Genomic DNA, 15,544 nt, shown 5'->3' with positions numbered 1-15,544 from the left:
TCATGATCGACCCAAAACGCCTCGAATTTAAAACTCTTCTCCCTTCTTTGAATTTGATTGATGTTTAAAACTATCGGACAATGATCAGAACTTATTGCTGGTAGAGCTGTGAGTGACGCATGCTGGTACAAAGCTCTCCATTCCCAATTGGCTAACGCCCTGTCTATTTTCTCCCTAGTGATGAATCCATTCCTCGGATTACTAAACCACGTAAATCTTCCGCCTTTTAGGTCTAAATCCATAAGACAATTCATATCCACAAACTGTCTAAACTCTCTTACCTGGCTTTGTGGCTTTGGATGTAGACCAATTTTCTCCTCTTGACTCAAGATGTCATTAAAGTCTCCGATGAATAACTGTGGCTCTCCCTCATTACAATTGTTTTCTGTAATTGCTCTCCATTGCTCCTTTCTTCTTCCAAAGCGTGGGTTTCCATAGATAAAATTACATGTCCATATCTTCCCTTTCCTATCGTCAATCCGAGCTTTTATATGATTATCACACCAAAAATAAATATCAATATTATATATTTCATTCCACAAAAGGCATAGCCCTCCGGACAGTCCCCGGGGTTCTATGTGAAATACATTCTCAAAATGCAACCTTCTTTTCAACTTCTTAATAGTTCCTTCTCTAGCTCTAGTTTCTATTAAGAATACTATTGCAGGCTTCATTTGTTTGCACATGCTGTGCAGTTCAGAAACTGTCGCAGGGGCCGCAACCCCGCGGCAGTTCCAACTTATCACACTCATGGTTGAGTTGGGGGCATGTGTAGGCCCGCCTCCTCAGCCATTGGGTTTCCTAAGTTGTCTCCTCTGATCTGTGATTCATCCTCATTGTCCATCTCTTCCATGAGGCCTCCGACCACCTTGTTCTTCTTGCTAGCTCTCCAAACCTGCGTAGCTTCCTCTTCTTCTTCCAGGCAATTTCCTATCTGTTCCTGCTTGTCATCTCCTCTTCTTCTTTTGAGTTTCAGCTTTTCCTCCATTCTTCGAGCAAGTTCTATTTCATATTCCTTGGCCACTACAATTGCTTTGTTATTTTCCTGCTCTAGTTCTTCTTCTTCTTCTGCTAGTTCAACATAGTAGAACCCTCCATCGCTATCTGTGACTAGCTGCTTGTTATTCTGTTCTGGCTTTTCCCCCTTATTATGATCTTGGCTTATTGTCCCATCAACTTCCATATTTTTTCTATTTTGGGCCTCCTCTTCCACTCCCTCTTCTATATTTATCTTCCTTCCTTCTTCAGCCATCTTCTTGTTGAATTCCTTCAATAGTTGTCCAATAGTGGGGTTCTTTCCTTTTTCAGTTGGCCCACTATTAATTTGCTGGCTATCCCTATTGGGCCTTTGGTTGATGAAAGCCCATGCCATCTTTTTTGTGCTGTCCATTCTTCTCCTGCTTGGCCCACCTTTCTCTATATACCTCCTAGAAATCTTGTTGCTATCCTTTCCATTCTCCCCATCCTTTCCTAGTTTTCTGACATCATTCACGTTTTCCATTGCTACTGATTCACTAGTTTGTTGTTTTTCTAGAATGCCCTTTTTCCTTTCCCCTTTTTCCTGGTTTGCTGTCCCATCACCTAGGTTCAATATATTATTGTCATCATCACCGTTCATTTCTTCATCAGCCCCTTCATCCTGATCTTGAGTTTTCTGTGTTGCCACTTGTCCCCCTCCCATTTGCTCCTGTGGATTTGCCAATCTGCTCCAAGATTTTGCAAAGGCACTGGCTTGAGAACTTCTTATACTCCCTTGATTTGACCCTTCTTCCTCCCTTTGTGATTGTCTTTTCAGCCACTCTCTCCCTTGCAAGCTTCTCTCACGCGCCTCCCATAACTCCTCCACCCAGTTGTTGTGTTCTTCCTTTCTCCTCATAATTTCTGCCTTTCTTGCCTCATTCTCTATTGATCTCAGTCCTGGAGTTGTAAGTTCTGGTCCATATCTAGGAATTGTTGGGTTTACTAATGACATAGCCAACTCTTCAATACATGCTTTTTTGTCATGTCCAATTTTTCCACATTTGTAACAGTAATCATACAATTTTTCATATTTGAACTCAGCCCATGAATGACTTCCATCATCTCTTTTAAGCCAAAATCTTGTTTTCAGAGGTGTTTGAACATTTATCTCTACCCTGACCCTCAAGAAGGATCTGAGCATGTTCCCCTCAACAAATGGATTCTCAGCACTTATAACTCTCCCTACTATTGCTCCTATTTTTTCAGCATTCTTTATATTAATTTTATCATAAGGTAGTCCATGTATTTGAATCCAAATAGGAAGCTGATTGTTATTTACCTCTTCGATGGACAGGTTTGGGCTCCACCACTGCAAGCTCAACATATGTCCTTCTATTCTCCATGGTCCCCCATCATACGCTCTTCTTGCTTCCTCCTGGCTTTTGAAGTTTAAGATGAAAGAGTTTGGTCCTGCATTGGTGATCACTAGTCCCTGTGGATCTCCCCACATGTTAAGGATCGTCTTACGCACTGTGACTGTATTTAGCATCTTTCCTGTTAATATTCTGCCGACAAGTTTCTGGTCTGGGTTGCCTCCTTGTTGAGCTGGGGACTCCTCCAAATCTAGAACGTCTCCGTCCATGCCTGCACTTCCGATACCTTCCATGCCTTGCCTTGTTTATCTGTGTTCCTTGTGTTGTTGCTTCTTCGTTATCTGCTTTATGATTTTCTTGTTTTTTATAACTACACTGGATTTGTGAAGTTGGTTAACTAATGGCTCCGCTTGTCGAAGCAGAACAGCTCCACTGTTGGAGAGCTTAAGGCTCCACTGTTGGAGAATTTTCCTATTGTATTTCATATTGACCCCATTCCAATTACCCAAAATAGCTTTCTTCCATAATTATCAAAAGCACGGCTAGATCCAACAAACACACTTGGACAAAGCAAATTAAGCCCAAAAAGTAAACGGAACATTATTATATTCATGTCAAGTACTCTTTTTCAAAGTTGAAGAGGCAAGGAGAGAAGAAGAAGAAGAATTGTTCTGAGAGTTGCATAGGTTAAACGAAAATCTAGATTCTCCTATAAACTCACAAGAAAATTTTTACCAAGCATTTATACAACAGAATAACAAAATCTTATTTTATTAGATAAATTACATAAATCAAACAATATTATTGTATTTTATTATATATCATATTTATAATAATTAATCAATCTTTAATTTTTATACAATAATTCGTCGATAAAAAAATGCACTATGATTCTATATTTATATAGAATTTGAATATTAATTTTTTATTAACAATTAACTAACTTTTTTATTTAATTTTTTTATAAAAATAATTTAAACCTTTAATTTTATTATTTATTATTTAATTGTTGGTTAAAAAAAATTATTTTCTAGCCAAACCTGATTTAGGTCACCTCATTATGTCCTTTTCACTTTAAATCTAAAGTCTTTGCCTGCTTTAATTTTATGGCTTTGTATCGTACTTTGAAATAGTTGAGATGTCTTATTGTGTTACATTAACGAACAAGACACAAATATATTGAAAAAGTCTGAATTGTCCTTCATTCAACCACAAATTTTACCAACACCGCTACACATCCATCACCTTAAAGGCTACATGTCGTAACTATTAAATTTTTATTTCTTTCTGTATTTTTTTCTTCTAATATCATCTCAAATTATCATTTAAATATTAAATATATAATTTTTTTTAGAAAAAAATAGAAAATTAAAGTCCGAAATTTATCAAAGATTAATTAAAATTCAAATAAATAAAAAATTAAATGTATAATTTTTTTTAAGAAAACAGAAAAATAATTTTGGTTGTAGAATTTAAAAGAGGAAGTAAAAAAAAAATATATTTGAGGAGATAAGAAGATAAATTTTGAAAATTTAAAAATTGAATAAAGATAAAAGAGTAAAAAAAATAGTGTCTCACAAGTTGTGTCTCGGAAAAAGATCATCTCCAGTTTTTTTAACAATTGATAGAATCCAGTGTGATCTATCACCTTTGATTCTATAAGTGGGACCAGAAATAAATAAGAGAAAGAGCGCAATGAATGGTTAGATTGAACACTGGATACCATCCAGTTTTTTTCTCACTGGAGAGGATCCACTCCCGTTGTGTTTCAGTGTCTCATTAAATTGAAGGTACACTAATTTAGTGTCTCCTTGTCTATCTGTATTTTTCCGTGTCCATCAAAGATCTGTGTCTCACCAAATCAAACACTACCTTACTTCCATATAAGTCAATCATCACCTTTTAAATAACAGGTGCCTAATTTAGAATTTCACCATTTTGGCATTTCCACACCCCAATTCACATCTTGTTGAGCAGGGACGGACACAGGGTATATAGGAGGGGCACTTGGCCCCACTAAAAAAAAAATTCTATATAATATATATATATATATATATATATATATATATATATATATATATTTGTTCTTAATATAATTATATTTTTTGTCTCTACAAAAATTTATAAAATTCTGCCTTGAGATTTATGTTAAAAATAATTTTTTATTAAATTAAATATGTAAGAATATTTATTTTGTTAAATTTAATTTAATATAAAAATAAAAAATAAGTAAATAAATTAACTCAATAAAAAAATTAATGAATAGTGTTAATATAATTTTTAAAACCAATTAATTAGTTAATTAATTACCAAATTAAAATTCTGTTTTTTAAATATAACTAAAATTATTAATTTTTTTTTCAAAAATTAGTTGAAATAAAAAATATAATATCTATCTATTAATTAATATTTTTTATTTTAAATTATATAATACTTTTCAATTTTATTTTTTAAATAATCTTATTTGCAACAACTATTTTAGATTAAAAAATATTTTATGTCATAAATATTATAACAAATAAATTTTCTAATATAATAGGTGGTAATTAATATTTGAAAATTATAATGAATAGTAGAATAATTGTTTAAAAGCATAAAAGTTAATTTTGATATATTAAAATATGTATATTTTTTACATAGTTATTTAATTATATTTATTTTTTTAGATAACTATTTAGGTGATAAATGTAAAAAATTATATTTTTTAATTATAATACATAATTAAATAGATGCATAAAATCTTTAATCTGACAGTGTATTAAAATTAAATTAAAAAATATATAAAAAATGTAATTATTTAAAAAAAATAAAAATAATTATAAATTAAGTTTCTATTATTTTATATAAACATACTTTTTATATATAGATTTTTTTTGGTATTTACTATTTATATATAAATCTAGTTTCAAATTATAAATATTAGTGTATTAATAAGCACTAACGTATCAATTAATTCATTTTTTTATTGAATATGTATAAAAATAAATAAAAATAAAGTTAATTAAAATGACAAGTTATTTAAAATTTAATTAAGATATTTTAAGTTTAAAATGATAAGTTAGTTAGTTAGACATTTTTGTCTCACTTCTAAAAAAAATAAATCTTTGTTGAAAGAATATTATTATATCCCAGTTCAACTCAATATAATAGGTTTAGAGTTCAAACTTTTAGAATATATTATGGTCCATGCATGCATGGGGAAATTCTAAAGTATCATCCCATGAATATGCTAAAATGACGGAAAGTTATTATATATATAGAAAAAGTTTGGTAACTAAAAAATTTTAGCGATAATTAGCTATAATATACTTCATTTACATTATTTAATAATAATTTTATTATTTAGTCTATCTTTTTATTATTCTACTTATTATTCTATTTATCATATTCTTATCAACTCCACTTATTAATAATATTAATTATAATATCATATCCCTTACTTTTAGACATTTTTGTAATCAATATTTAATATTCTCTTTTATAATTTGATTTTTATATTTAAGAATAAAATAAAAATGATTATATGACATTAATTGTCCTAAGACACATTTAATAGCATATATAGTTTCTCTGGTATATGTTCATATAAAGATTAATAATAATAATTAATAATGGTTATGATTTATCATTGTAATTGATTCTTGCTTTATTCTTTCGCTTAATAAAAATACGATCATATCACATAATTGTAATTGATTATTATCATATATGCTTTTTTATTTTATTATTATTATCATTATCGTTTTTTATTGTAATTAATTTTCTATTTTTGTTAAGCCATTTATCATTATTCAATGATGAGATACAAAATCTGCTACTCTAACATGATTTTATTTCCATTAATTCAATTATTTTCATTCAAAATTCACAACTCTAATATCATTGCAAGCACAATTAGAATAGGTCAAAGAATTTTATAAGAAATCATCTTTATCATTACAAATAGTATAGCATTTGAATTCGACTTTAATATGGTACCTATGGTAGAAAGTATTGAAGAATTTGAACAACATATGGACTCACTCGATGAGGTTATTGCCAGTCAATCAATTTTCGAGAATATGAAAAACTACACTAGCTTTGATGAGGTATGATAAAAACTGTTTTAATTTTTTTTGTGTGTTTTTATGTGCATTTATAATTATATTGTACTAACTAAGTTCATACACATAACATTCATACGTTTATATACATAACATCCATAATTACATACAACTAACATCTATAAATTAAATTCATGTTTATTAGATATTACATCTATACACATATCATTTTTCTAGTTATTGCATAGGTAACTATAAAATTAACACAGATGTTTTTAAATTTTATCATAATTGAATTTTAAAAAATATCAAATTCTTAAATTACTTTATTCAATTGATAAATTTACTCATAACATCCATAGATTCATACACATAACATCCATTATTTCATGTTAATAACATCCATAATTTGTACTCATAATATTCATAATTTCATACCTATATGATGTCTATAATTAATAAATTTTTATAATTAATATTATCAAATTTTAAACTATACGTTTTATTGTATTTTTTAAATTATCTCGTATGTGCACTAATAGGTCATGATTTTAATTATTTTAATATTTTATTTAATAGTCATATGTATACTTATTTATTAATTTTAATATAACGAATTAATAATTATTTTTAAAAATTTATTTTTTAATTTTTGTTCATATTTTATGTTTTATTTTTTAATAGTCTATATGTAAAATATAAGTTGTATAATAAAAGTTGTTAAAAAATTTTAATTTAATTTTCATAATTTTTGCAGAGAATTATTGTATTTTAATGGATAATAATGTGATTGAGATATGTTAAGGATTTGATTTGGGAGAAACTGAAATTGATTTTGGAAAGAACATTAATGACTCCAAACATGCAGCAAAATAGTAGATGATAAGGAGAATAAGTGATAAAAAAATATATATCACTTACTTATCAAAAAAATGAGAATTTTTATGTGACATTTCTATATTATAATTATTTTTTGGTTACCTAGCATCACCCGATATATATAATGAAGAAAGGCTTTGATTTTTATGAAAGTTGATCCATGCATTTATGGGTTAAATTTCTTAATTCTCAATCTTATATTATGCATTTTAGAATAATTTATATACATAATTATGTCTACATGAGATAAATAAATGAAAAAATAATCTAAAGGTATATTTGTACTTTTAAAAAAAATAATTTGGCCATTCTCCCTAAATATTTTATAAAAGCTTTTACAAAACTCATTTATGATCACTTCGAACAACTCAGAAGGATGGTCACTTTGAAAAACGGTTTTAGCGATCAAATATATTCCATATCTTTAATTTGTTCTTCTACTAGTTATAATCTATTGGTAGACAAATTCTATTAGTTATGATCTATTAGTAGACACTTGTTAAATAGATTAATTGATACTTGGTTTATTTAAAAATAAATGTCTCTTCTATTTTTTAAAATTTATTGAAAAATAATTGCTTTTTCTTAGTAGTTTCATCATCCCCGAATTAAGTTATTGGTGCAAAAATCTACATAAAGTAGTAGTGCTCTTGGTTCACCAATTTAAAAATAAAATTTTGAAACAAATTTTAATTAAGTAACTTTGAGCTAATATTACTGTAGACTAATTAAACATAAAAAGATAAATAAATTAGAAATAATATGTATATAATTTAAAAAATACGTTAGCTGATGAGTTTCGGAATGATATTAGTTTAAAAGCATATTTAAAAAAATATAGTTTCTTCATGTACCATTCGAAATAATATAACATTATTTATGAAAACGGTTCTACTAGAGAATTAATTAGGAGTGAAGTTAACTCTAATTAATTAGTTAAAAAATAAATTTATTACAAAAAAAATAAAAATAATCTTTCACTATTCTAATATTTTGAATTTTAAAATAAAAAAAATTAACTTAGTTGACTTGTTATATAGTTGATTCCCTAATTTTTCTTTTTATGAAAATTTGTAATAAAAAATAAAATAATAGGAGAAATAAATAAAACAAGAGTAAGCGTAATATTCAAGGAATTCAATTCACATACAACCACCCTTTGCTATACTTGATCATATACTCATCCGTCCATACTTCATATATAGTATCAGAATATTTTGTATTTTTTAATTTTTTATGTTTCAAAATATTTGTTTTAACTAATTTTTAAAAACTATTTTTTTTAATTTATCTTTAACAAGTATATATGTAATTTTAAAAATGTAGTTGTAGTATTAATGGGATGTTTATTAATATTTTGATTTTTTTTAATTCTATCATAAAATTAATTTTCTCAAAAATTTAAATTGATAGAAAACGATACATGAATGATTATATTTTTAATATATTTTTCATATATACTGGCTTGGATTCTTAGTTTAATAAATACACTCATATGTTTAAATAATAGTTAATTTAAAAATTAGTTATTTATATATATAATAATATATAATTATGTAAAAAAAATTTACGTCACTATTTTTACCTAAAAAATTAAATAATTATTTTTATTACTATAATATCTCACTAATTAACTAGGTTGCTACAACAATTATATATATATATTGGAAAACTATATGATAATAAGTATAATTAATTAATTATTTATACGAATTAATATTAGAATAGTGGAAGATTATTTTTATTTTATTTGTAATAAATTTATTTTTTAACTAATTAATTAGAATTGACTTCACTCCTGATTGATTCTCTAGCAGAACCGTTTTCATAAATAATGTTATACTCTTTCAAATGGTAGAAGAAGAAACTATATATCTTAGCTTGTTGGATAAAGGTTACAGAGAAATCTTCTTTAATTTGTGTTCATTGAAACATTAGGATCGGAGAAAATAAATGGTTTCTATTCTTCGGTCATAAATGGCTTCTCATTTTTTAGGTGAAGTTTGCCGAGGTTGATGTGTGATGTTAAATTTGTCAATAAATCTAATGGTATTCAACCCATTTTTTGTAGTGTCTCTTCCCCTTCCTTTATATTAGTTCATGTGGCTTTTATAAAATAAAAAAAAATAATTTAATCCATAAATGCAAATTGAAGCAAGAAATTGTGACTGAAGTATGTGTAAGAGTGGTAAAGTAGTCTTCATCTCTTAAATTGCCATACCTAAGTTTAATACTCGGCAGCAACTGAGTTGTTATTTATAATTGTAATGTGTGTAAGTGAGTATGTGTGTGTAAGACAAAAAAAAAAAAAGGTTGACACTCGTAGCCATGATTTGATGAGAATTTTCAATAATAACATACCAGTGAGCTAGTTATGTTATTCAAAGTCTTCATGCTGCAATATTTTTTGTAAGATTTTGGTGGATTAATAAGTTGGTGTATATTGGTTAAATTAAAGAAAGCTGATATGTATGTAGAAAAGAATATATATCATACCCACAAATGGTAAAAGCCTTCTAGTGGCTCCTTTCACTATCTGAAATATTAAACCATTATTTGTTACAACACAAATTACAACTTATTACAACACAAATTAAACATGCAATGGGATGGATGACATGACATAGAAACCTCAGAGCCAGTGACATGGTCATGGATCTTGGCTTCACGATCAGCACATGACACCTGATGCATGCAAATCAAATTAAAATAAATAAATAAAAGGGCAAATTAAAGATTATTTATTTGAATTCCTCAGCTCATGAATGTTATAGAGCACAACTACTATATATAGTACTATACTCTTACCTTTGCCATGCAGAAGAGCAACATCACAAGCATGGTAGCATGAAGAAATTGTAGAGAAGCTATCATTTTCTTCTCCATTGTTATGGACTCTATGCAACTTGAAATGTGTCTTGCAGCTAGCTATTACTATGTTTGAGAAGCTATCATTTTCTTCTCCATATGTTCAAATGTCTCAGCACAATTTTGGAAGTTTATTCAATAAAGCATATATAGCATGGTTAAAAAAAAAAGGAAATTTTGATATAGGCAGATAGAAAATTCTTAGGTGGTTGGAGAATAAACCATAATACATGTGACGTCATTTGTTGAATTCACATACATTTTCTTCTGCAATTGATTTAGACAAAGGAATTGAAGCTAGAAATTCGATTATTATTATGATGATGAAATTGAATGAGGCTGTTTGGGTTGTTATGGCTTTTGAGAAAGAGGGACAGGTTTACTTGTATAGTGGATTTGGTGAATAAAATTTTTGTTGATAAACTTGTGGGCCTTTTGGGTCTGTATTAAAAGTTGTAAAACACAGATGCATTTTGCAGCCTGATCCTAATTATTTTGATAGAATAAATATTGTCACTTCCATTAAAGTGAAGAAACCGGTATGATGAACAAGTAAAAATTTATTAATCCTTAAATTAAAATAATAATCAAACATAATAAAAAACTGATTGCTATGAATATTCCCGGTTCAATAATTAAGAGGGTGCCTAAAAAGATACGATGCATAATAAGAGCAAACCCAAAATATAATAACAATAATTAAAATGAAAAAAAAAAGACATATTTAGCTTTCTCATTTATGTAGATTCCATATGCCGTTTTATGCAACTTCAATATCCTCTTATTGGATGTATTAAAATTAAAATTTTGTTTCTGAAACAGAAATATAGAAAAAAAGAGATAGAGATGCAAAAAACAGAGATAATTATTGTCTTTGGGACATAAAAGAAGCAAAATTTGAAATTAGTTTTAATTTTTTTTAAATAGTTATTTTAGTTCTTGATCACTACTTATTAGTTGTTAGTCTTTTAGTTCTTCATCATTATTTATTCGTTGTCAATCTCTGAATTTTTTAAATTGAGAGACAAATTAGCTCCTTTTTTTTTTACTTTGATTGTTTTAAAAAAGAATCGATGTGATATATCCGATGGTTTGAAAGTTTAGAGACAAACAACTAATAAAAAAATAGTTAAAGATTCCAGGAATCGCTTAAAAAAAAGTTTAGGAACTAATATAAATATAGTTTTTAATATTAAACTAAAATAACTATTTCGTTTATATATCCGGTGTATCGCACGGGTATATAGATACTAGTTTTCACAATAAAACATAGTTTTTTTTTCTTAATTCATACTTTTTTTGCGGGTATCCAACATATTTTATAAAAATCTCTATATAGTGAAAGAAGTAAGAGTTGAACCCACAACCTCTCTTATATAATGACTTATAATAAGTAAACAACCACTAAATTAGTTAGTTAATTTAGTAATTTAGAGCATTAGTTTTTTATTTTTTATGTTATTAATACGTATAAAATTCAAAATAATTGAATTTTATATTTATTTTAAAAAAATTTGACATTTCTGCGGGTCGAGTAAGATAGGATAGGGTTTAAAATTTTAGGGTGCGGGTAGGGTTAGGGTTGAGAGATTCTCAACCCGCGAGTAGGGTTATGTCAATGTTTTTTTCTTTGGTCTAGATGTCAATGCTCTTTTTTTTTTTTGGTTTCCCACGGTATCCCCAACCCGACAGGTCAAGGACTAATCCGTCGCGGTACTGAGCTCCATTTAAGGGTTTGCCGCTGGCCAATGGGTTGCTGCATACACAAGGCGAGATTCGAACCCCCGACACTTGCTTAAGCGGACTAGTGGATGTCAATGCTCTTTATCCTCTAATACATAGTAATCTTTTTATTATAAGCCCAATATTGTTTTTGTCTGGGCCTATTTAATTTTTTTGGGTCAAGGGGCCTATTTAATTTTAATTTTGTCAAACTCCAATATGGCTGATTTTTTCTAAGCCCAGGATGCTCGTGCGAAACTTCCAATCTACACGTTCATAGGGCTTAGCCCAAAAAAAAAAAAGAAACATACATAGGGTTTCTACTTTCTAGTTTCTTCGTGAAGAAATGGAGCGCTATAAAACCCCCTCTATTTAGGGTTTCAGCTTCAATCTAACGCGTTCAGTGAAGAGAAAGTCGTAGCCATGGGGAGGAGTAAGCATCCAAAACTCTCTACCAAAATCTTCATAGAATCTTTTATTTCTTGATTTCTGATTCTTATTGTTCCCGTTATTCGATCTGCATATGTTAATTTGGTTTTTGTTTTTTAGCTAGGGTTTATATGTTCTGTATAATTTAACAGTGTTTTTATTTTTGTTTTTATAATCACTCAAGTTGTTTGAATTAAGCAAGATGGTTTTATGTTTGTTTATGAAAGAAATGAAACTCCTTTAGCTAGCTTGTGGGAAACGGAGTATTGTTCAAGTGAGGATTTTTGTTGCTGCTACTAGGATTTATATAGTAGTTCATTCATTTGTTGTTGAAGTTACTATGAGATTGGTGTAAGCTGACTTGTGCCTCTAGAGAGATTGGCTGGAACTTTGTTTGTTTTGTTTTTATCTATGTTTGAATGAGGTGAAACAAATAATTAACTTTTTTATGTTGAATCCATTTTGGATTGAATTCTCCCGTAGAATCTCAGATACTTCTTTGATGCTTTCAAAAATGAAAAGCCTTTTGGCTCAAGGTTTGTCCTAATATTATGTTAGCCATGGTAGGTAGTCGTTCTATGAAATATTTATGTTTATTCTGAGATTGCTTAGTGATAATTTTCAATGAATATATATACTCAATCCTATATAATCGTGAAAACAGTAGGTTCGTGCATAGAGGGATTTATCTTCGTTCAAAGAATTTTTTAAGATCACTGATCATTGGACAAGCCTTTCTTTGTTTTGTATGACAATCTATTTTATATTTTGTAGCTTGTAGTATTTTCTAACGATTTCTCATTCTTATTGCTTATTGTTCTTTAACCAGTATCTGAATATTTGTTTGTGGTGTGGATCATTTGTAATTATTGAATTCTTTGTATTTTTGGGGTTTGTACTAGTGTTCATCATTAGTCTGACTGTAGTGGTTAATGCTATTTGATGTAGGACCCGCTAGGTGTTATCGACAAATTAAAAACAAGCCATACCCCAAGTCACGGTTTTGCCGTGGTGTTCCTGATCCCAAGATCAGGATTTACGATGTCGGTATGAAGAAGAAGGGTGTGGATGAGTTCCCTTTCTGTGTCCACCTTGTTAGTTGGGAGAAGGAAAATGTCTCAAGTGAGGCACTGGAAGCTGCTAGGATTGCCTGCAACAAGTATATGGCAAAGTTTGCCGGAAAGGATGCTTTCCACTTGAGAGTCAGGGTTCATCCATTCCATGTTCTTAGGATCAACAAGATGCTTTCATGTGCTGGAGCCGATAGGCTTCAAACTGGAATGAGAGGTGCATTTGGAAAGCCACAGGGGACATGTGCTAGGGTGGCCATTGGGCAGGTCCTTCTTTCTGTTCGCTGCAAGGACAGCAACAGCCATCATGCACAGGAGGCTCTCCGTCGTGCTAAGTTCAAGTTCCCTGGTCGTCAAAAGATTATTATCAGCAGGAAGTGGTATGTATTTGTTACTTTCGAAGCTGTGCATATTCGTGGACATGAATGCGCTCAGTTTTCTTCAATCATTTAATTTAATTTGTAAATGTTATGTGTATGTTACCGTTGTATTTTAGAATAACGTAACTGACTGCTTTGGGGTTTTTCTCTTGTTATTATATTATCATCGTGTGACTATTTGCGGATATCATTATTCTTGTTTTAATCCTTACACAGGGGATTCACCAAGTTTAGCCGAGCTGATTATCTGAAATTCAAGTCAGAGAATAAGATTATGCCCGATGGTGTGAATGCAAAGGTATATTTTGTTCTTGTTTATGTCAATAAAAGAAGTAGCCAAGTACCGATGAACAGAGTGGGAGCATGTTTTGGAACAGATTTTGCATTCTGTATTTGCTTGATTATTTTAGTAGGATTTTAACTTTGAAGTTCCTTGTTTTTGGTTTTTTCAGCTCCTTGGGTGCCATGGACCATTGGCTAATCGTCAACCTGGAAGAGCATTTTTGCCTTCCAGTGCAACCGCCTAGTTATTGAGTCTGTTTATCTGGAAAATACTGAACAATAGTTTTGAAAGATTGAAGTTGTGTTTGTCACTTTCCATTTGTATTGTATTAGAACTATGTCGGTTTATTTCAGCTTTGACATCACCTTGAATGGAATTATATTTCGTATCCTATTTTGTTATGATCCACCTTCAGTGTTTATATTTTGTTTGCATTTGATTATTGATATTTATTGTTTTGTTTGTCCATTCTATTCTCCGTCTATCCTTACCAGCTTCTTTACTTGTTTGTAAATTTTCCCGAGTTATGTTTCTTGTTCTGATTCTGTGGCTGGATTGACTTGTTTCAACATTGTTCACCGCATACCCTTTTCGAAAGTGAATAATTTTGGCGCTGAGATGATTCTTGTGAAAATGATCATGGTGATATATTTGGCTCTTGAAGAATTACCATCGGGAAAAGTATAAATTTTTAACCAGTTAATTTTAAACAATTGTAATTAATAATAATTAATTTGTATTTTTTAAAAAATAAAATTTAAATAACTACTAATTAATAATAATTTATACAATATATTAAAATTGAATTTTTTTTAATTAATAAAAATGAGGTGTTAATTTTTATAAATTTATTTTTTTTAAAATAGAAATATTATTTTTTTTAAATTTATTTAAATTTTTTTTATTATAATTATATTATAATTATGATTATACTAATTTAAAAAAATATTATTATAATTATATAAAATTAATATTTAATACATTATCAACTAATAAAAATAAAGTGTTAATTTTTTATAAATTTATTTTCTCTTCAAAATAAAAATACTACTCTCTCTTCTAAATTTATTTTACAAAAGTATATTTATTATAATTATACTATAATATTATAATTATATTATAATTAGTATTTAATGCATAATGTATAATTATACTAATTCTAAAAAATATCTTTATTATAATTATATAAAATTAATATTTAATATATTATTAAATTCATTATCAATCGAGAATATTTTTAATCATTTTAATTATATTGATACAATTCTAATTCTTATTTATTATACAATAATTTTATTAATGGCACGTTATTACGTTAATGGTGATCCATTTATAATAATAATAATAATAATAATAATAATAATAATAATAATAATAATAGATATTAATAATTAAATGATAAAATAATTGCCAAACATTGTATACTTAGCTTTAATTAGTTAACAAATTTAATTTTAGTTGTTTGTTTTATTTTTTACATAATTATGTTAATTGTGAATCATTATACATCAAATCAGCATTTAATACAGAATTATAT

The 15,544-nt window shown here is 28.4% G+C and overlaps 1 protein-coding gene across 1 annotated transcript; it reads left to right on the top strand.

The window, feature by feature from the left end:
* Positions 1–12,161: 12,161 nt before the first annotated feature.
* Positions 12,162–14,395, top strand: LOC130976481 (60S ribosomal protein L10). Its single transcript, XM_057901354.1, has 4 exons — positions 12,162–12,278; positions 13,223–13,724; positions 13,941–14,022; positions 14,177–14,395. Exons 1-4 carry the CDS (start codon positions 12,269–12,271, stop codon positions 14,249–14,251), a joined length of 669 nt encoding a protein of 222 aa, XP_057757337.1. The 5' UTR covers positions 12,162–12,268; the 3' UTR covers positions 14,252–14,395.
* The last annotated feature ends 1,149 nt before the right edge of the window (positions 14,396–15,544 follow it).

Source organism: Arachis stenosperma, chromosome 4 (genome assembly GCF_014773155.1).
Source record: "Arachis stenosperma cultivar V10309 chromosome 4, arast.V10309.gnm1.PFL2, whole genome shotgun sequence".
Classification (NCBI taxonomy): Eukaryota; Viridiplantae; Streptophyta; class Magnoliopsida; order Fabales; family Fabaceae; genus Arachis; species Arachis stenosperma.
The sequence above is the reverse complement of the archived record's forward strand: the minus strand, read 5'-3'. Positions and strand labels throughout refer to the sequence as shown.